Source organism: Panthera onca, chromosome D4 (assembly GCF_046562875.1).
Source record: "Panthera onca isolate mPanOnc1 chromosome D4, mPanOnc1 haplotype 2, whole genome shotgun sequence".
NCBI lineage: Eukaryota > Metazoa > Chordata > Mammalia > Carnivora > Felidae > Panthera > Panthera onca.
This window is the reverse complement of record NC_138351.1, coordinates 94356409-94375663: the sequence shown is the minus strand read 5'-3', so window position 1 is coordinate 94375663 and position 19255 is coordinate 94356409. Positions and strand designations below refer to the sequence as shown.

Below are 19255 nucleotides of genomic sequence, written 5' to 3'. Positions count from 1 at the left end.
AGACAGGTCTGCACCCAGCGGGCCTCACAGGGCTTCTCACGCCACAATCCAGAAGCACAAGCACCAGGCAAGTAGGACTTCGTCGAAACCTGTGCATCGAAGGATGCGGAGTGCACAGAACCAAAGCCCACAGAATGGGAGAAAGTCTTTGCAAACAACATATCTGATAAGGAATTTATATCTAGAATATATTTTTTTAAATGTCCAGAACAATAAAAAAGTAATGCTCAACAACAGATAAAAGCACCTTTCATGACATGAAAGGGGGCTCAGCACATAGCGTGTATAACTGAGAGTGCACACAAATGTGGCCCCGACCTCACGTGCAGCTCGATCAGAGCCCAGATTGTGGGGACCCGTGTGGGGTTTCCTGTCGTCCACACCCGCTGCTCTGTTGCTTGCAGCTTTGAGGGCCGAAAGGGCAGAGCTGGTGGGGGGAGACAGGGCCTGTCTCCCCAGATCTATGGGCTGTGGAGGGGGGAATCAAGACCCAGCTTTGGCCCCAAAGTCACTGTCCCCCCTCCCCAGGGAGTTGGAAGAAGGGCTTCTGGACCCCCAGACGTACCCGCAAGCTCAGGGCCACCAGGTGTGGCAGGACAGTCAGAGAGAATCGGAATCACCTTCTGGGCCTTCCCGGTGCTGCCGGGAGGGTTTGGAGGGAAGGATATGCTGGGTCTGCAGCTGGGGTATGAGGGTCAGGCAGCTGAGCTGAGAGGAGAGGATGAGAGGAGGGCCTGCCTGGGGCGAGGCTGCCATCCAGGGGGAAGGAGCTGTGAGCCCTTCTGTCCTGTCCTGGCTTCTACCCTGCAGAGGCCATGGAGACCCTGCGAGGGCAGCTCTCTACTCAACGCAGGACAGGCAGCCCTGGGTGCGGGTCCCGGGACACAGGAACAGGGACACGGGGAGACGGGGACATGGGAGCTTGGGGGCATAGACACAGGATGGGGACAGGGGGACACAGGGAGAGGGACATGGCACAGGGACACAGGGAGAGGGACATGGCACAGGGACACAGGGACTGGGACATGGGATAGGGACACAGGGACGGGGACAGGGGCACAATGATGGGCAAGTAGGGACACGACACGGGGACGTGGGGACACAGGGACGGGGACATGGGGTCCCAGGGACCCAGGGGCGGGGACAGGGGATGGGGCCACAGGGACGGGGACAGGGAAACAATGGTGGGCAAATAGGGCTAGGGACACGGGGACATGAGGGACACAGGGAAAGAGGGACAGAGACACAGGGATGGGGACACAGGGGTATAGGGACAGAGGGACACGGGGATGTGGGAACGCAGGACCACAAGGAGCGGGGCACGGGACAAGGACAGGACATGGGGATGGGGGCACGGGGACAGGGACACAGGGATGTGGGGATGGGGACAGGGACTGTGCAATGATTGTGGTGTGGCATTCGGTGACCATGGGGTGACCACACCCCTGGGGTGGTATGACATGATCAACTGTCATTGTCACCATGCTGGTTGCCACAGTGACAGTCCTGGGACAGTGTGTGGGGCAGCTAACCGGCTGCTCCCCAATCAGCCTGGCTTGGGGCCCCGGGTTCTCAGGCTGCAGCCAGAGCGCAGGACCCCAGCCTTGGCCTGTCCCAGCGCTAGACAGGCCGGACCTGGGCAGAGACTGGGGTCGTGCTGGCCAGGGACAGTCTTGGCACGGGGACAGGTGACTCACCTTCCCTTTGTGGCCTTGGGCAGGGGGTGGCTCTGCTGATCTGGACCCTCACGCGTGCCCAGGACCGGATGCCAAGGGAGAGGTGGCCCCCCTGGTGTCTGGGCACTGGGTACCTGCCGCAGCCCCTGGCACTGAGGGGCCAGTGGAGGGAATAGCCTGAGGGGCTGGGGTCAGGGTCCCAACTCCCAGCAGGGGCCTGGGGCCGCCGCCTCCCGACCTGGGCTCTCGGCAGCTGCGTGTCTGCACCGTCCGAGCCCCCGCCTGGGCTCCGAGGCCCCTGCTGCTGCCACAAGGCCTCACACTCTCGCTTGGACAAGCCCCTTCCTCAGAGCTGCTGGCCTTCTGCGTGAGCCCCCTCCTTGCTGCCGCCACCCCATCTTCCCGAGGCTCCCCCACTTCTCCTCGGGGGTCAGCCCACGTGGCCTTCGCAGCCCTGCCCTCAAGAGCCCGCCCTCCCTTGTGGGCCGTCACTAGGGGCGCAACGCGGCCCAGGGCAACACCCAGCGGCCCAGAGGCTGGGAGAGGCCTGGGTGTGTCCCGGGTGGGGGGGGGGCGGGGGGAGGCAGCTGGGACACTGGCAGGTCTCTCCCACCTCCCCATGACTCAGCAGTGGCCCCTAGAGGACAGGTGGCTGGGTGCACGTCCCCTGCCCCGACACCACGCCCTGGAGCCCTCTCCCGCTTCCTGTGTCTCCAAGGTGACCGTCTCCGTAGCGACACGGTGGGTGGCAGGAACCTGGAGGACCCGGAGAAAAGGCATCAGGAGCCCGGCGGGGCGGGGGAGGTCGGGCCCAGAGTCCAGCCCCGCCCGGGCTGTCACGTGAGGGTGGCACGCCGGTCATGTGACCGCAGCCCGCGGCAGAGCGGAGATGGGGACCCAGCTCCAGCCGGCCCTCCCCCGGGCCCTGACCCTGCTGCTGGCGCTGGGGCTGTGCAGCCCGGAGGCTGGGGGTGAGTGCGGGTCCGTGGGCGCCCCCCGCCGCCGTGCCCAGTGTCCCCATGCGCTGAGCACCACGCCCCTCCAGCCCACAGAGTCCCCCAGTGTGACTTCCAGGAGGGCTACTTTGAGCAGCTTCTGGACCACTTCAACTTCGAGAGGTTCGGCAACAAGACCTTCCTCCAGCGGTTCCTGGTGTCAGGTGAGGTGGCCCTGGGGTTCCCGGGGCCCTGAGGTCCCGCCCTGTGCCTCACCCACCCCCTCCCGCCTCCGCCCGACAGAGAAGTTCTGGAAAAAGGGCGAGGGGCCCATATTCTTCTACACGGGCAATGAGGGCAACGTGTGGTCCTTCGCCAACAACTCGGGGTTCATCCTGGAGCTGGCGGCACAGCAGGGGGCCCTGGTCGTCTTCGCGGAGCACGTGGGTACACGCACTCGTGGCAGGGGAGGGCGGGCGAGGGCGGGCGGGGCCCGGGCTCAGCGTCTCGTCGGCCACCTGCAGCGGTACTACGGGAAGTCGCTCCCTTTCGGAGAGCGGTCCACACAGCGCGGGCACACGGAGTTGCTGACCGTGGAACAGGCCCTGGCCGACTTCGCGAGGCTGCTCAGCGCGCTGCGGCGGGACCTTGGGGCCCAGGACACCCCCGCCATCGTGTTCGGTGGCAGGTGGGTTCTCGCCCGTCTCAATTCTCCCTGAGGCACAGACACGTGGCCGGCCCCAGGGCCAGAATTTCTGGGAGACGCGGAAGTCTCGGGTCCTCCTGGGGGCACCGTGGGCTCCAACAAGGGAGAGCGGAGAGGGGCGTTGGGGAGGCTGTGGCCCCAGGCGCTCTGTGTCCCCCGCCCAGCTACGGGGGGATGCTCAGCGCCTACATGAGGATCAAGTACCCGCACCTCGTGGCTGGGGCGCTGGCAGCCAGTGCGCCCGTTGTGGCTGTGGCCGGCCTCGGTGACTCCTACCAGTTCTTCCGGGATGTCTCGGCGGTGAGTGAAGGTTCTGGGGCCCACGGGCCGGACCAGGCTATGGTGGCAGCTGCCACGATCCTCCTTTCTCCAGGACTTTGAAGGCCAGAGTCCCAAGTGTGCCCAGGGCGTGCGGGACGCATTCCGGCAGATCAAGGACTTGTTCATACAGGGAGGTGAGCAGTCCCCCCCACAACCCACTGACCGCCCCTCGCCTCCTTCCTTCCCCCCAATCCTCGCCCAACAGCAGCCTCCGAAGGCCATCGTCCCGCCTTCTTCTGGCAGCTTATGACACGGTCAGCCAGGAGTTCGGCACCTGCCAGCCCCTCTCCGGCCAGAAGGACCTGACCCAGCTCTTCGGGTTTGCCCGCAACGCCTTCACGGTGCTGGCCATGATGGACTACCCGTATCCCACTGACTTCATAGGGCACCTTCCTGCCAACCCGGTCAAGGCAAGGGGACTCCGGCTGGGATCTGTGGACGGAGAGGGGCCCGGCCGCCCCGGGGTGGCCAGCGGTGGCCAGCCCGAGCGCCTTGAAGCCACTCTGGGGCCTGGGACCAGCGAAGGGTGAGCTGGGGAGAGGGCTGCAGGCCGAGCGTGGGTCTTTGGTTGGCACCCCTAGGTTGGCTGCGACCGGCTCCTGAGCGAGACCCGGAGGATCAAGGGGCTCCGAGCGCTGGCTGGTGCGTCTGCCCCTCGGCCCTGGGCCTGGTGCTGAGCGTGGGGGGGGTGGGTGTGGCTTGGGGGCAAGGGTCACGTGGAGGCCAGGAGCACAGCTGCCCCCGTGCAGTCCCTAGCCCGGCGGGGGTCGGTGGGGGAGGCTCTGCTCCACGGGGTCTCCGACGAGTTCCAGCCCGGCCACCGCCTGGCCACCCTCAGCAGCCGGAGCGGCAGCTGAGAGCCCTGCCCCCAGGAGCCCCACGCCTCACGGGCACGTGTCCCCCACCGAGGGGGCAGGGTGGCCGTGCAGGCCCCCGGCCCCAGCGCCCCTCTCACCAGGGCTGGTGTACAACTCCTCGGGCACGGAGCCCTGCTATGACATCTACCGACAGTACCAGGCCTGCGCGGACCCCACAGGCTGCGGCTCGGGCCCTGACGCCAAGGCCTGGGATTACCAGGTCCGGGGGTGCCGCGCGGGGGTGCGGGGTGAGGTCGCCCGCCCCGCCGGGCTGACCTCGGTGTGTGGCGTCCCACAGGCCTGCACCGAGATCAACCTGACCTTTTCCAGCAACAACGTGACCGACCTCTTCCCCGACCTGCCGTTCACGGAGGGCCTCCGCCAGCAGTACTGCCTGGACACGTGGGGCGTGTGGCCCCGGAGGGACTGGCTGCGGATCAGCTTCGGGGCGGGAGGTGAGGCTCGAGATGGTGGCCTCCTTCCCTCTGTGCTGAGCTGACTCCCCCCCCTCCCCCCACTCCCCCGATCTCCGTGGCTCAGAGCTGGGGGGGCTGGGCCCGCTCTCCACCCCCCACATCTGTGCTTTCAGACCTCAAAGCTGCCAGCAACATCATCTTCTCCAACGGTGACCTGGACCCCTGGGCAGGGGGCGGGGTGAGTCTCCCTGGGTTCGCCAGACTCCGCTCAAGAACCGGCTCTGCCCTCGCCAGGCTGCACACGTGGTTCTGTGGGTTCTGTGCCGCCTTTGCTCTTGTTCCCGCTTTATCCCCTCCTCTCCTTTGCTTTTTTCCCTGACTTCTTTACGTGAACGGACATCTGGCTCGTTCATCTCCGTCTCCCCCTTTCAATGAGGCCGTCACGGCCACGTAGTGTCTTTAAGTCATGGCCTCGGCTGTGCCCCACGGGCTGGGACACGAGGCCCTGGAGCAGGTGGCACCGGGCGGGCGAAGGTGGGGTCGGCCGTGGCCCAGAGCACGGCGAGTAGCCGACGGAATGTCCTTCGACCGACACAGATACAGAGAAACCTCAGCACCTCCGTCCTCGCTGTCACCATCCGGGGAGGAGCCCACCACCTAGACCTCAGGTGCAGTCCCGTCCCGGCAGGGGAGCGACGTGGGGCCCCAGGCCGTGGCCGGGTGTGGGCCGAGGTGGGGTGAGGCGAGGCTCGGGCCTGCTGCCCGGCTGAGGCCCCCGCGCCTTCTCCTTAGAGCGTCTCACCCACAAGACCCCACGTCTGTCCGGGAGGCTCGCAGGCTCGAGGCCAGGCTCATCGGCGAGTGGGTGGCCGCAGCCAGAAGAGAACAGCGGCTGCAGCTGGTCCAGCGTGGGGGACTCCGGGGGGGCTGAGGAGCGCTCCCCGACTCGGGACCGGACAGGCCCGCTGGGGAGCAGCTCAGGGCGCTGGGGGTGAGGGGCTAAGGCCAAGGGAGGGGCCAAAGAAGCATCTGGTGGCCTGGCTGTGCACAGCACAGCGCAAAGCATGGTGTCTGTGGTCCTCATGGGGTGACAGACCGGGCACACTGCCACACCTCTCAAACCAGCCTCATGTTTAATAAAACAAAGCCCTCAACCTGTGTGTGGTCTCAGGGCAAGGGGTGGGCGCTGGGGCCCCCTGTGGCCGGCCCAGGCGTCCTTCCGGGTGGCCCACTGGAGAGGGGGGCCGCAAAGCTCTGCCCACGACTGCCACCGCGGCTGCACCCCTGGGTGGGCAGCTGCCAACCAGGCCCCTGGGTGCAGAGGAGCAGCCAACAGCCATGAGGGGGTACAGAGCCCTGTTCCAGGCACAAAACACACGGGACTAGGGGCCAAGAGCAGAAGGCAGCCCCAAGAGCGGCCACCGGCCCCCAGGGCTGCTGGAGCGACAGAAGCATAGAGTGTCTGAGAACTGAGGTCCTGCCCAGCACTGGGAGCCTTGGTCTCTGCAAACGCAGAGAGACTCAAGCTTTTCAGGCAAAGAGGACCTTCCGGAAAGAGTATCACATAGAGAGGAGCTGGGCCTGTCCCACGGGGCCACCTGGTTCCAGGAGGCAGGATCCCAAGCAGAAGCTGAGGTTTGTTTCTGGAAAAGCGCCCTGAGTCCGTGCTCAAGGAGGGAAACAGCAGCTGCTGGAGGAGGAGCAGGTGCAGGGCATCAGCTCCCACGGGAACCTGGACTCCGTGTCCACACCGCCTCCTACCAGCTCTCCAGCCTGATGGTGACAGTGGGAGTGTGACGCATGCCCCACCCATGGCTCAAGGAACACAGGTTCCATCACAGACACGGGAGACACCAGTCGGGGCAAATCCACGTTTATGCTGCCTGGAAAGTCCGTTCTGTCGGGTGGTCCAGGAGCAGGATGAACTCGTCCACCCGCCCCTCCCCGCCCCTGCAGGGCCGGGGGAGGATCCCTGAGTCCAACATGTAAACACCACAGCCGGCCAGGTGCCCGGATTCGCAGGAGGTCACAAGTGCCCCCCCCCCCCAGGACTCCCGGGTCAGGGCACATTCACAGACTCGGAGAGCCCGGGCTGAACCGCATGTCGGGCTGTCCCTTCAGCTCATCTCAGAACATGTGTGGGTCCAGGAGACCCAGAGCGGCCCCAGGGGACAAGCAGAGACACTGGGGCCACACAGAAGACGTTTGGGGATCAGGAATGTAAGTCATGATTCAAGCAGGAAGGTCCCCAGCAGGTGGGGCCTTGGGGATTCACAGCGCTGACCTCACGACACCATCCGACGTCATGAGAACCACAAGCCAGAAGTGCAAAGCCAGCGGCAAAGCACCGGGCGCCCAGCTGCCCTGACCACCTCTGAGGCCCTGAGATGTCAGGCTCGGTAACCCCCCGGGGAATGTCATCAGCCTGACCCTGGAGCACGGACAGTCGGCCGAGGGGACACGCCGCGGCCAAGGTCAGGAGAGCGAACCTACCCAAGGCCAGGGTTCCGAGGACAGGTACCCACAAACGCAAGACGTGTGAGGCCCCCGGGCAGTGCCCACAGGGGGGTCACCCCACCCTAGGCGGGGCCCAGATGGGCAAGGGGTGAGCCTCAGTGTTGAACACGTAGGCGTCCAGGCTGAGCAGGGCCGGGTCGTCGGAGAAGAGCAGGTACAGGTACTTGAGCGTCTCCCCCAGAAAGAAGCTCTCCATCTTGTCCCGGGGCTGGGGATTGAGGGGATCCTGGACGTTGCTGATGGAAGAATAGCCACCCGAGGGGACCTGCCCGAGAGCGGAGACCGCGGCGTCACCACGGCCGCAGGCCCAGCCAGCTCCCCACGCCGGCCTCAGCCCTCGGGGGCGCCGGCGGCCGCAAGGCCCCCGGCCGGGGCCTCTGCGCCTCACCGCGGCACCCGTGGCCGAGGGCAGGGTCTGAGGCAGACGACCCCAAGGTCCACCGGGGGGACCGGCCCCCCGGAGCTCAGCCGCAGCTCCTCCAGACGGCCCCTCAGAGACGCCAGCCGCCCTCACGTGACCCGACGTGCAGCCCGCGCTCCGGAACCCGGAGGGGGCCTACGCGGGTCGGGTTTTGGCGCTCTCTCTCTGCCGGGGTGGGTGGCAGGCCCCGGACACGGCGTGACCTCCGAGCCACGGCCCAGACCGCGAGACGGGTGTCGGGGCCACGGTCACGGTGCCGTCTGGGGTGGGAAAGGGCCGCCCGGGGCCACACGGAGGATCCAGGAGGAGAGTCGCCCTGTGCACACCGGGCCACAGAGCCTGGTCCCCGAGACCCTGGGGCACACGGCGCCGAACTCCCGAGGCCACGGCGGCGAGCCTGCACCGCCCCCGCCCCCCTCTGGCTGCCCAGGGGAGCCCTGCCCTAGGGGAGCAGGGACGCGGGGCGGGGCGGGGCGGGGCGGGCGCTCACCCGCGTGTACTTGTTGAAGCTCTGCAGGATCTCCCAGCCCCAGTCCTGGTACTTGCGCTCTCCCGTGAGGCGGTGCAGGTAGAACAGACTCTCCACCGTCTCGGGCCGCAGCAAGTTGTGCCTGTCGGCCGGCTGGGCGGGGGAGGGGGGCAGGGAGGGATGGGGGACACAACACGGGCTGAGCTCGGCCGGCTGGGGTGGGGGGACCCGGGAGCAGCTAGGCCGGAGCTAGGCCGAGCCCGCAGGGCGCCCCCACGCCCAGACCCCGGCCCGGCTCACCTTGACCTGCACGTCCTTGCGGTCGCTCTGGGGGTACAGGTTGAAGTGCACGATTTCGGGGCTCAGCCCCGTCTCCATCTGGCGGTTCATCTGGTAGCAGGTGTCCATGAGCGCCCGGGCCAGCTCCATGTGGTCGGCGGGCAGGCCGTGGTGGGCGCCCAGAGCCAGCGTCCCTGGCAGGAAGCACACCAGGTGGTCCTGAAACCAGAGCGGTTTCCTCACCACTGTGAGTCGGTGGCCACGTGGGGCAGGGGCGGGGGCCACACCGGGTGCAGGGTCCAGCGCTACCTCAGGCCCCCCGCATCCCCAGGGGTCGACGGGCCTGGGCGGGGACTCCTCAGGGCCCACAAGGGCAGGAACGTGGAAAGCGACGCCACTACGGGCCCGGCCCCTGGAGCTCCACATGGGCAGGGGGGAGGGTGGCGGACGGACACCCGCCTGCCAGGGGAGCGGATGCTGACCCGGGTCTGGCCCTGACCCCACAAACACTGATGGAGTACCAGGGGCAGGGGACAAGTAACTAGACCCAGGGCAGGGGGCAGGGGGCAGGGAGGAGAGAGGGGAGGGGAGAGGGGAGGGGAGACGGGAGGGGGGAGGGGGAGGGGGGAGGGGGAGGGGGGAGGGGAGAGGGGAGGGAGGAGGGAGTGGGGTCTTGAGCATGGGGGGGGGGGGGTCTTGGGGGACGGGAGCGGCACCCCGGGGGAGGGGCCGGGGACCCATCACAGACCCCAGCCCCCCTTGCCGCACACCGCCGCGCAGTCCATCATCGACCTGTGAGGGCTCACGCCCCACGACCAGAATCTGAGCCATCTCTCCAACGTCCAGACTCGCGGAGCCACCGGGGGCCCCGGTGGGTGGGTGCGGCCCCCTACGCCCCACCTGCATCACGACCGTGCTCACCATCTTGGCGCTGAAGCGGCCGTGGGCCAGCTCCCCCACAAAGGTGAGCTTCCTGGGCTCAGACCTGCGCAGCAGGTGCCTTTTGATTCCCTCGACGGCTTCGAGGTAGTCTTCCAGTAACCTGTGAACCGGCAGGCCCCGTGGGCTCAGGCCAGGTGGGTGCGCGGCCTGACCCCCCGCCCGGTTACCCAGGAACGGGCACGTGGCCACGAGCTGCCATCCCCACGCTAGTGGCCAAGAGGCCTGGCCCTGTCTGGGGTGGCACCACGCCAGCCCGGAGATGCAGGCTCGTGGCAGTCAGCGGCCTGGGGCACACACGGGGCTGTGCCCGCCGCTCCCCCGAACAGGGTCGTTCCTCTCAGCCGGCCCCCGTGGACCACCCGGGACCCCACGTGCCCACCAGGGTTCTCTCAACGTCCCCACGTTCAGGCGTGGGGAACTCCGGCTCCCCAGGCGGGATGCCCTGATCTCTGCCCGTAGGGGTCGGCCTGGAGCTGCCCCCCCCCCCCCCCCCCAGCGGTCCTAGGTCGTGGTCGCCCTCTGGCGTGAGACTTCAAGGATTTCCAGTTCCTTCACTAGAGTGACCTGTGTTTTCCCGACCGCACGACGAGGCTCCCCGAGGCACTGCTGTCTGGGAAAGCGCACGTCTGAAGCGTCAAGCAGGCAGCGTGGGGAGGCCCAGGGGCCCCTGGCCACCTTCTGCTGGGGAGCGGACAAGCAGAGCCGCCTCCACAACCCCGAGGATGAGAGCTCGGCCGGTGAGCCGGGGGCCCCTCGGCCGGGCCCAGACCCCAGGCCCCGCCTGGCGCAGAGGGGCCGGGGACCTCCGTGACCAGCCAGGCGTCCTCTCTGGCACGAAGGCCGTGCCGGGAAGAGACACGTCCCCCGCGGAGGGGCCGAGTCCGGGTCCGGCACGGCCGCTGCCTCCTGACCGAGAACTCGGGACAAGGGGAGCCTCGGGGACCCCGTCCCCGAGGCAGCAGGAACAGGCCTCACTGCGTCTCCTTCTTTCCGCCCTGGATCCACTGCTTCAACAGGTACTCGTAGTAGCTGTCGGCCCTGGCGCCCAGAGTGAACACTCCCATGTGAGTGAAGAGGCCGCTGTGCGTGTTGATGAACATGGGCACCAGCCCGTCCTTCTTCCCCGACAGGGAGTGCACACGCCTCGTCACCTCCTCCGCGGCCTCCTGGGACACACACACACACACAAGGGGAGAGTGCGGGTGAGCCAGGGGGACGGGGCTGCTGGACCTCGGGCCAGCCGAGGAAGGCGGGCCTCGTCGGCTCACCCCTCCTCCGTGACAGGCGGGCCCGTTCCCAGCGGAGGACGGAAGAGGACGGAAGAGGCCGGCGTCCCGGCCCACGGCGCTCCCCTGCCCGGCTGCACCGGGCAAGGGCTTCTGAGGGTGGCCCCAGCCACACGGCAACCAGGTCCCCACCCTCACACGCGGCTGCCTCGATGAGCGGGCGGATGCCGAGGGCCCCGAACACGGGGCTGAGCTCCTCCTCCTGGCAGGGGACCGTGTCTGAAGGCCGCAGCCGCGGTCCCCGGGACCTCCTGCCCAGGCGTGGCCGGCTGCTCCCGCTCGCTGGAGGGAAGGCAGGCGCGTCTGCTTCCGAGCCCGCGGTCGCGGCACACCCGCCCGCTGATCCTGCTCATCCTTCGAGACCCAACCAACCTCAGCTCCTCCCAGGCAGCGCCACGCATCTGTGCTCCATGGCCCTGTGCGCGTTTGCTCACGGTGCTCGGGACCCCGCCTGGGGAGTGACTTCCTGGCCTCCACCCGCCACGTACGCCCGCCCCCTTTTACAAAGTGCTCTGAGGCAGGGGCGGCTTCAGTTTCCCTTGGGTCTCCAGCAGCTACAGAGATCCGGCATCGCGATGGCGCCCGGCCGACGTCTCAGAGCAGACAGAGAGACGCTGAGCTTCCGGAGTACGAGCCAACGACAGGAAAGCCGCTAATCCGCCGACAAGCAGACAGGCACCCGGACGCCCACCTCCACCCGGGAGATGAACACGGGGCCCGTGGGCGTTTGGAAAACGCCACACGTCATCAGGACAAAATCCACAGCCCAGAGGAGGCACCCTCGCGTGCCCACCGCGAAGGCTACCGAGAAAGACCGGAGGACAAGCGCGGGCTGCCGCGGAAAAGCCAGAGCCCTGTGTGCGCCTGGAACCTTCTCCCGGGAGCGCCGCTCTTACCACCCCCGCGTGGGAAACAACCCAGATGCTCCTCAACGCACCAGAGCCCGGACAGCACGTGGTCCGACCGCACGATGGCAGACCACCGGGCCACGAAAAGGGATGCTTCGGACACGTGCTACGACACGGGTGCGCCTCTCCCGGACGCTTCCAGCGCGGACGAAGACGTCACGCGTGGCGACAGAACCGGCCACGGACGGCCCACACCGTATGTAGGACCTCGCTCGCGCCGAGCGTTCCACACAGAGAAAGCCACGCACGACGAGTGGATTTGCGGCCACCGAGGCAGGGGGCCCCGGGTGGGAGCGCTAGGGTGCGCTGGCCTACTTCCTGGGGTGAGGACCTGGTTCTGGAATCAGACGGTGGCAGCCGCTGCCCACGTGGGACTGCGGCGCGACGTTCAAGCCAAGAGGCAAAACTTCCTGACGTTCAAATCGCAGCTCAGGTTTTTAAGGCAGAGGAAGGGTGACAAGGCAGAGCGCCAAGTCCAGAGGGTCCGCCGCGTGCTGGAGACTCACCCACGAGGAGAGGGACCACGGCCAAAGGGGTCGGGGCGAGGGCCAGGAGCGAGGTCCATAAGGACCGTCAGCGACGGGCTAGCAAGGCCGAGACCCACGACTGTGGGCCCCTGCCTCGCTCCCGGCACGGACCACCCCCGGGGGCCACCACAGCACGCGGCAGGGGGCAGTTGGGACCCCAAGGACACGGGCCCGCGCTCGGACTCAGCCCCCAGTCGACGCGCTTCCCGCCCGCGCAGCTGAGGAAAGGCGAGGGACGAGGGACCGGAAAGCACAAAGGACGGTGGTCCTGCGGCCCGGGGTCAAGTCCACGCACGCCTCCGCTTGGCGAGACGCCCCCGGCCGGCAGGCCGGCCCCCCGTACCTGAAACTTCTTACTCCCCGTGAGGCGGGAGAGCTCTCGGAACTCCAGCTGAATGCTCGTGACCTCGGCCACCGTGCTGTCCGAGGTCCAGCGGGGCGGGTGGGCGGCTCCGGTGCCGATGTTCACGTCCGAGTATGGGATCCTGGAGGGCGTCTGGAACGCAGGCAGCAGCCGATTCCCAAAGTCTTCCTGATGACGCGACACGACGAGGACCGAGGTTTCCCGTCACACGGCAGCCTCGGCTCCGTTCCACGACGCCCACCCTCCCGCCCCACCTCCGCCACCCCCGCCACCCCGCCACCCGTGCTCACCCCCGTGAGTGGACACGGGACCTCACTGGCTTCACGTGGCCTCGGCGCTCAACTGCGGCGAGACCGAGGAGCCCCGAGAGCACTTCCCCACGGGTCGCGACGGTGACAGGGACCTTCCCACGCACGTGCGCGGGAGCGAGACCCGGAACAGACCCCCGCCCCCACCCCCGGGGGCCCCTCGAGCCGCGGAACCTCCGCCGGCGCCCGGACACTCACGGCCTTCCTCAGGAAGAGGTCGTCCCCGGACAGGTGGTAGGCGCTCAGAAGGCCGCCCAGGATCCGGATCGTGCTCTCGAACAGGTTGACGTCCACGTCTTTCTGAAACCGGAGCTTCTTAGACACCCACTTGCGGGCTTCTTCAAACTCTGCGACAGGAGACGGGGTGGGAACGGGAATAGGTTACAGGTCCCGGCGCCCCCGTGACCGCTCGCCGGCTCTGGGGCCACGTGCGTCCTCGTGTCTCTCTCTCCCGAGCTCTCTCTCTCTCCCTTCCCACAGCAAGGGGACACACCGCGGAGCCCCCTGCACCCGGAGGACGGGGAGCCAGCGTGCCGTCGTGAGCACCAACGCTGACGGGTAAAGGCCACGGCCCAAAGGGCCACGTGAGTAACTCAGGGGGAGCCTCTGGCCTCTACGGAACACCGGAAACGGACTCCGAGAGACCGATTCGGAAGTACCCAAAGACCCGTAGCCTCAACCACACCCCGTCCACGTGGCCTGAGAAGGGTGTGACGGAGAGACCCGGGACGCCGATGGCCTTATCGGATCACGTGCCGCCTCCCACCAGGGAGCCCCTTTCCGGCTAGCACAGGAGCACGGGCTGGAACTGCCCCTGGGCGCCAGCCCAGGCCTTCGGCCAGGAGCCGAGGGGGCGACTGCCCTGAGCGTCCCCGGGACGCCTGACATCAAGGGACAAAGCGACTGCCTGCCACCCAGGGGAAGGGAGAGCTCCTCAGACGGAAACAGTGGCGTCTACACCCTCCAGGGCACGGCTCGCTCACTCGCGCGCCCAAGCGTTCCACCAGGGGAACTTGGCCGCGTGCTTGGGGACGAGCAGGTACCTTTTTTCAGACCCAAAATCCACATGGTGTCCAGGGCGTCAATCAGCGTAAGTCCCAGGCCAAACCACTCGCTGAAGGACCTGGACACGGGTTTCAGCTCGTCGTGGCCCCAGGCGAACTTGCGGTAGCCGGTCCACGCGTGGCGGAAGGCGTCTATCACGGCCCTCTGACGCTCGTTCGGGGAGGCTGGGAGGAAGACGGCGGGTTGTGGGGACCGGAACCGCCCAGGGTTCAGACACCGCCCCTCTGCAGCCCCAAGCTGCGGGGCGCTCGGGGGGGGGGGGGGGGGGGGGACACCGTCCGGGGGCCGCAGGTCAGCAGCGGACGACCCCGAAGGTCGGGGCGCGGCGCCGCCGGGCTTGGAGCCGCACGGCTGGACGCGGCTGCCAAGGTGGCGAGGCCTCCAGGGCCCACACGCGACGGCTCGGCCTCTCATCCGCCTGGCCTGCGCCCGTCCGCCTCCACCAGACGCCCGGCGGGCACGACCCTCTGGAGCTGCGGGGAACACGCGGTGGGCGGAGGTGTTTGAGGCAGCAGACCGGTGCCTGCCGCTCCGCCACGGCAGCCGCGCTGTGCAATCCGGCCCGGGGAGCGTCAGACGTGGCGGGCGGGCCCCGGTGACCTCCACGAGAGCGCCTCATCTCACAGGTGCCCACGTCGTGCCTCGGCAGCTCCGGGTGTTTTCGGGGAGGGAACAGCGTGTGGCGGACACACCCAAGGCCGCCCTGGGGACCTTCCAGGGTGGCCTCGACACCGACCGAGAAGGTTTCTCCCCTCCACACGTCGGAGGACCAGGCACAAGTTACAGGGCCACCAGGCGGACAGAAACGTGAGCGTCGACGGCTTCGCGACACGTGTCCTCTCGGTGTGGCCCGCGGCCCAGTCGTGTTGGTATCTGCGGCTTTGACATCGGTCCTCAGAGCCCCGCGACCGCTCTGCCTCCCCCCACACGCCCGGGCCGCCCGTCCCGGCTCTGGGCTCCTTCTTCCTCCTCCCCTCAGTGGCAACAGCGACAGGACTGGAGGGTCACAGCCTGGGCCCCAGGCTCAGCTGACCTGGCGCGAGCCCCCGCTCCGGGAGGCAAGTGGCCGTGGCCGCTGCCGGCCTAACCTCAGGTCTCCCGTCCGTGGAACGGGCCTACGACAGACCGATGACCTCAAAGGCCGCCACGAGAACCGAAGCAGACAGGCCGCACGGAGTGTACAAAGCGCCAGTGCCCCGAGGGCCCTCAACTACAGGTGCCAGAACGCAGGACCCCAGGACCCCACCGAGCCGGGGCCGTGTCTCCACTCTCCCCAGGCCCCGCGCTGGCACGGACGCGGGCAGTTCCCGCACAGGCGGCCTGTGGCTGCCGCGATGGGCCTGGGACCGCGGGCCGCCGTGGAGCCCCGTGTCCTCTCCAAGGCTCTACAGAGAGCTGGGGCCCGCCCGGGTGCCCAGCTGGGTGTCCACGCGCCCTCTCCGTCACCATGTCCGGGTGAGGCCCGACGGGGCGCAGGCGGGGCCTTACCTGGTTGGTTCTGAATCCCGGGGGCCTGTGAGGAAGGCTTGGTGGGGGGGCCCTCTGCCTTTCTCGAAGGGGGTTCGGTGCCCTGCTCCGGCTCGATCACTGCACCCCTCCAGCTTCAGGGAGAGGAGGAAGAGGAGTCAGCCGGCTTGAGGGCAGAGATGCAAACGCCCGCGGTCACAGCCTGGCTGGGCTCGTGGCGGCCCTCCGCTCCATGCGGCACGACGCGGAGAAGGCAGGGCCCCGCCCCCACCGGGGTCCCGCTCTCTCCACTGTCTGCTCTGAGAGGAGAAGCCGCTTCAGACAGCGCGCCCATCCTATCCCTTTGTTTTTCAGGAAACGTCAAACGGACCGGCCTCTGCGTATCTAGCGACCCGTGCTGCCTCGTCTCTGACGCTCCCTGTACCTGACCACCGTTCTCTGGGTGCTCTCTTCCTGACGAGCGTCGCCCACCACCTCGTCCCTCCGCCTCGTGTCATCCTGCCTCCGGTCCTTGGAGTCTTTGTCGGGGGCTCTAATCTGCAGGTTGGGCGGTCCCCGTCGGAAATGCCTCTGAGGCTTCTAGATCAAAACAAGAGCCACTCGTGAAAACAGTTCAACGGCCCAGGAGCTGCCACTCTGTTTCCACCTGGGATGCTCTCCCTATCAGACCCAACCCCACGGACCGCGTGGAATGGCTGGTGGTGCACGGCCCCCGGAGCAGATGCCTTCCCGCTCCCACGGCAACATGCAGATTTGGCCAGAAGATCCTTTCTCACGATCTCTGGGCCCTGACCAACCGGGACGGAGACTGTGCCAGCGGGCTGGCGCAGCCCTGGACAGTGGGTTAGAATCCTGGCCCGGGAGGGTTCCAGGCCGTCACAGACCCTAAAGATAGCAATAAAGGGTCAGAGCCACGTCCCCGTGGACGGAGGCGCAAAGAACGCTGTCCCGGGCCTGTGCCCCAGGACTCCCACCCTTTGTCCTCAGAACCGGGTGGCCGGGGCACCGGGTCCAGGGACGGAGCGCAGGGGCCCAGGCGTAGCCCGTCGTCAGCAGAGGGCAGGAGGAGGCCCCTCCTCCGCAGGACACAGCAAGGAGGCCGACTCAGGGATCGAAAACATCTCCGCCGCTCGGTACCCACAGGACCCGTGAAGAGGTCCTCGTCGTAAAGACACAAGTGCCACGGAGCCGGGACGCCCGTGGCCAAGAGAACGGGATCTGGCCGCACACAAAGCACCGGGGCTGACCCAGGCCTGGGGCACAAGTGCCGGAGTCTGAGCAGCAGAAAAGGTCCCAGCGGCCCCGCCACAAGGGGCCCCGCCCCGCGCCCCAAGGCCCGGACCCGGGGAGCCGTGCACACCGACCCCGGCCGCCACCACAGACGGGAGCGCGGGCCTCCCGAGCAACGGAAACGTGTCTTTCGGCGGGCAGCCGTGCAGGCGGGCTCTGCTCCCATCGCCGTCACGAGAGCCCAGGTGCACGAGAGCGGCCAAGAGGAGCGAGAGACGTGCGTGTCGGCTCCACGAGGGAGGACGTGAGCTGTTTGACACACAGCCTCCGAGTAAGACGGGTTGCAGAGAGGCCTCCTGGCCGCTCCCCGTGGGGCCCGACCCCGGCCCCCTTCCCCGCCCACGCCTTCTGAAACTGCAGCTCCCCGAACAAGCCCAGCTCCCCCTGCCTCGGGCAACGTCACTGGACTCAAGCCCTGCTCTCCCGACTCTACCCAGGACCGGCGGCTCCCCAGTCTCACACCGCAGTTCAGCGTCCCGTCCCCAGCCTCATCCCTGGAGGCGACTGCTATTTTCCTCCCGGGATGGACACCACGGGCCACCGGCCTGCTCCCGCCGGCCTGCAGCTCCTCCAGACAAGGGGCGGGTCTGTTTCGCTCACCAGCAGGTGTCCAAGGGGAAGGAAGGAAGGAAGGAGAGAATATTCCTCCTCCTTGCCCCAGGCGTCATCCTACTGGCTCAGGATAAGGGGCGCAGGGCGCGCGCATCAGACAAACAACAAGGGAAAGAACTGCTCCCCCGTCCGTATGGAACATCACGCGCGGTTCTGAAACGCCCGTGGGACCGATCCCGGTCGCAACCCCACGTGTAGTTCACTGAACGTACCTGGGGTAAAAGCCCCGGCGAGTTTTCTGGATTAGCATCTGCCTTCCGAGGAGCCGGCAAGACGGGCGGATCTGCCGGTCTCACCTTCCGCTCTTCCGCTGACCTGCCATCCACGGCTAAACGAGAGAACAGATTTTATCCCAAACGTGCCGCACAGCCCCAAGGAGAGCCCGAGCGAGCGCGTGGAGGAGCACGTCTAGGCGGGCACTCCTCACCACGAGAGGACACCGTGAGACCTGGGGAAGGTCCTTTAAACCAACTCAAGAACGGCCAAGGGTAACCAACCCTTCCTCACAGCACTTGGCAGCTTCCGTCCTGCAGCCCAGCCCACACGGACCTCCCCTCAGCGGCTTCCCTTCCAGGAAGCGCAGAAGCTGGCCTAGGTGCAGCTGTCTCCAGCCACCTGCAGCAGCTCCTGAGCTTTCCTCCCCCACAGGGGTTCCCTACGCCCTCACCCAGACTGCCCGGGCCGCTCGGAACACACGGTAACACGTGTGAGGGAGTTCAGGGAGCGTGTCTGGACCGGGCACGCGACCTCAGGACCCGAACGTCTCCCCCGTGAGGCACAGAGAACGGAGAGGCCGGCCCTCACACCGGACACCCAGGAAGCAGTCGGGCAACATCACACGAACTCGAGCCACGTTCTAGCAGGGTGGCTAAAGACACTCTCCGCTCCTTTTCATCTGCGCTTCTCGCCAATTCGCACACGCTCCAGGCGCTTAAGGCGCACGGCCAGACCGCTTCTGCCCAGCCACCCGCAGTCAGTGACGCACACGCACGGGGTTGAGGCACACGCGCAGCCGGTACCTCTCCACTGGTCAGCCACGCTGATGTAGGACAGGAGCCCGCAGAGCACGAGAAACGTGAGGAAGAAAAGGATCACGTTGCGCTGTAATCTCGACAGCTGCTTCCATTTCTACGGGACGGAAAACAACACAGCTGGGACCCGTGCAACCGTTGCAAATTCAGGGAGCACAGTGGGTAACTCCCAAGGTCCGGTTTCTGAACCGGGGGAAGCGCCCCGGCGGCAGAGACTGACGAGCCGCGGGGATGTTCCAGACGGTATAGGGGAACGGAAATAAACAACAGACGCAGAAGCCATACGTGTCCTATCGCAGGGGCAGTGAGGAAAGGCTCGCGCCACGCGCGTGCTCCGTCTCAGGCAGCCGGCGGGACCCCGCATCTGCCCAGATGTGGGGGTGTCGATGCCCTGCAGCCCGAGGCCGCGGGGCTCCTGACCCACCGCACCGAGGGGCAGCCTACAGCTTTCCTCCTCCCCGACCCCGCCCCGCCGAGCGCGGGCTGTAAAGACGGCCTGCGGCCGGCGACCACCGCTCCCCGGGCCCGGACGAGCGCCTGAGCTCCAGGCAGGGGGCGGCGGGCGGGCCGCGGGACCCCGGCCCGGCGCCGACCCTCACCCTCCAGCACGAGCGCCGCCGCCAGCTTTTGCTGCCGTCGTAGCTCTGGCCAAGGCTCAGCGTCACCGAGATGAAGTCCCGATGTGGCGCCGGCGGCGGCGGCGGATACATGACAGCGGTGGCGGCGGCCCGGGCGACCCCGCCCACTGGCGGCGTCAGGAGGCCGGGCTCTGAGAGGCGCCGGGGGCTTCGCTGGTCCGACACCCGCGGGCAGCCATCGCAGCGCCGTCCACACCCCGCCCATCGCGCGCGCGCGGCC

General features: G+C 67.6%; 2 protein-coding genes across 3 annotated transcripts; one reads left to right on the top strand and one right to left on the bottom strand.

Moving 5' to 3' along the window:
• The first annotated feature begins 2381 nt into the window (after positions 1–2381).
• On the top strand, positions 2382–6065 carry DPP7 (dipeptidyl peptidase 7). Of its 2 annotated transcripts, none has more exons than XR_014136010.1 (13): positions 2382–2647; positions 2722–2835; positions 2915–3054; positions 3136–3299; positions 3482–3617; positions 3691–3772; positions 3882–4048; positions 4220–4280; positions 4597–4715; positions 4826–4950; positions 5085–5149; positions 5509–5579; positions 5704–5747. XR_014136010.1 is itself a non-coding variant. In XM_081791044.1 (13 exons), the coding sequence occupies exons 1-13, from the start codon at positions 2566–2568 to the stop codon at positions 5840–5842; spliced, it is 1497 nt and encodes a 498-aa protein (XP_081647170.1). In that variant the 5' UTR covers positions 2382–2565; the 3' UTR covers positions 5843–6065. The 2 variants fall into 2 exon arrangements, 1 of the variants encoding a protein (XP_081647170.1); XM_081791044.1 differs by having other exon boundaries at positions 4794–4950; positions 5704–6065.
• A 703-nt stretch (positions 6066–6768) lies between these two features.
• On the bottom strand, positions 6769–19255 carry MAN1B1 (mannosidase alpha class 1B member 1). Its single transcript, XM_081791042.1, has 13 exons — positions 18997–19255; positions 18386–18494; positions 17579–17694; positions 15889–16043; positions 15486–15598; positions 13976–14161; positions 13131–13279; positions 12604–12792; positions 10515–10705; positions 9519–9639; positions 8619–8816; positions 8340–8471; positions 6769–7693 (listed from the first exon to the last, which is right to left on the bottom strand). Exons 1-13 carry the CDS (start codon positions 19105–19107, stop codon positions 7481–7483), a joined length of 1983 nt encoding a protein of 660 aa, XP_081647168.1. The 5' UTR covers positions 19108–19255; the 3' UTR covers positions 6769–7480.

What these genes read in the sequence shown, in the direction of transcription:
- MAN1B1 (XM_081791042.1), bottom strand. Translation starts at nt 19,107, where the DNA reads ATGTATCCGCCGCCGCCGCCGGCGCCACATCGGGACTTCATCTCGGTG. An exon ending in ACCCAGAGAACGGTGGTCAG is followed by an intron (nt 15,599 to 15,888) that starts GTACAGGGAGCG and finishes CTCTCCCTGAAG; the next exon opens with CTGGAGGGGTGCAGTGATCG. An exon ending in GCTTCAACAAGTACACGCGG is followed by an intron (nt 7,694 to 8,339) that starts GTGAGCGCCCGC and finishes GCTCTCGGGCAG; the next exon opens with GTCCCCTCGGGTGGCTATTC.
- DPP7 (XM_081791044.1), top strand. Translation starts at nt 2,566, where the DNA reads ATGGGGACCCAGCTCCAGCCGGCCCTCCCCCGGGCCCTGACCCTGCTG. An exon ending in TCTTCCGGGATGTCTCGGCG is followed by an intron (nt 3,618 to 3,690) that starts GTGAGTGAAGGT and finishes TCCTTTCTCCAG; the next exon opens with GACTTTGAAGGCCAGAGTCC. An exon ending in GCCCACCACCTAGACCTCAG is followed by an intron (nt 5,580 to 5,703) that starts GTGCAGTCCCGT and finishes CCTTCTCCTTAG; the next exon opens with AGCGTCTCACCCACAAGACC.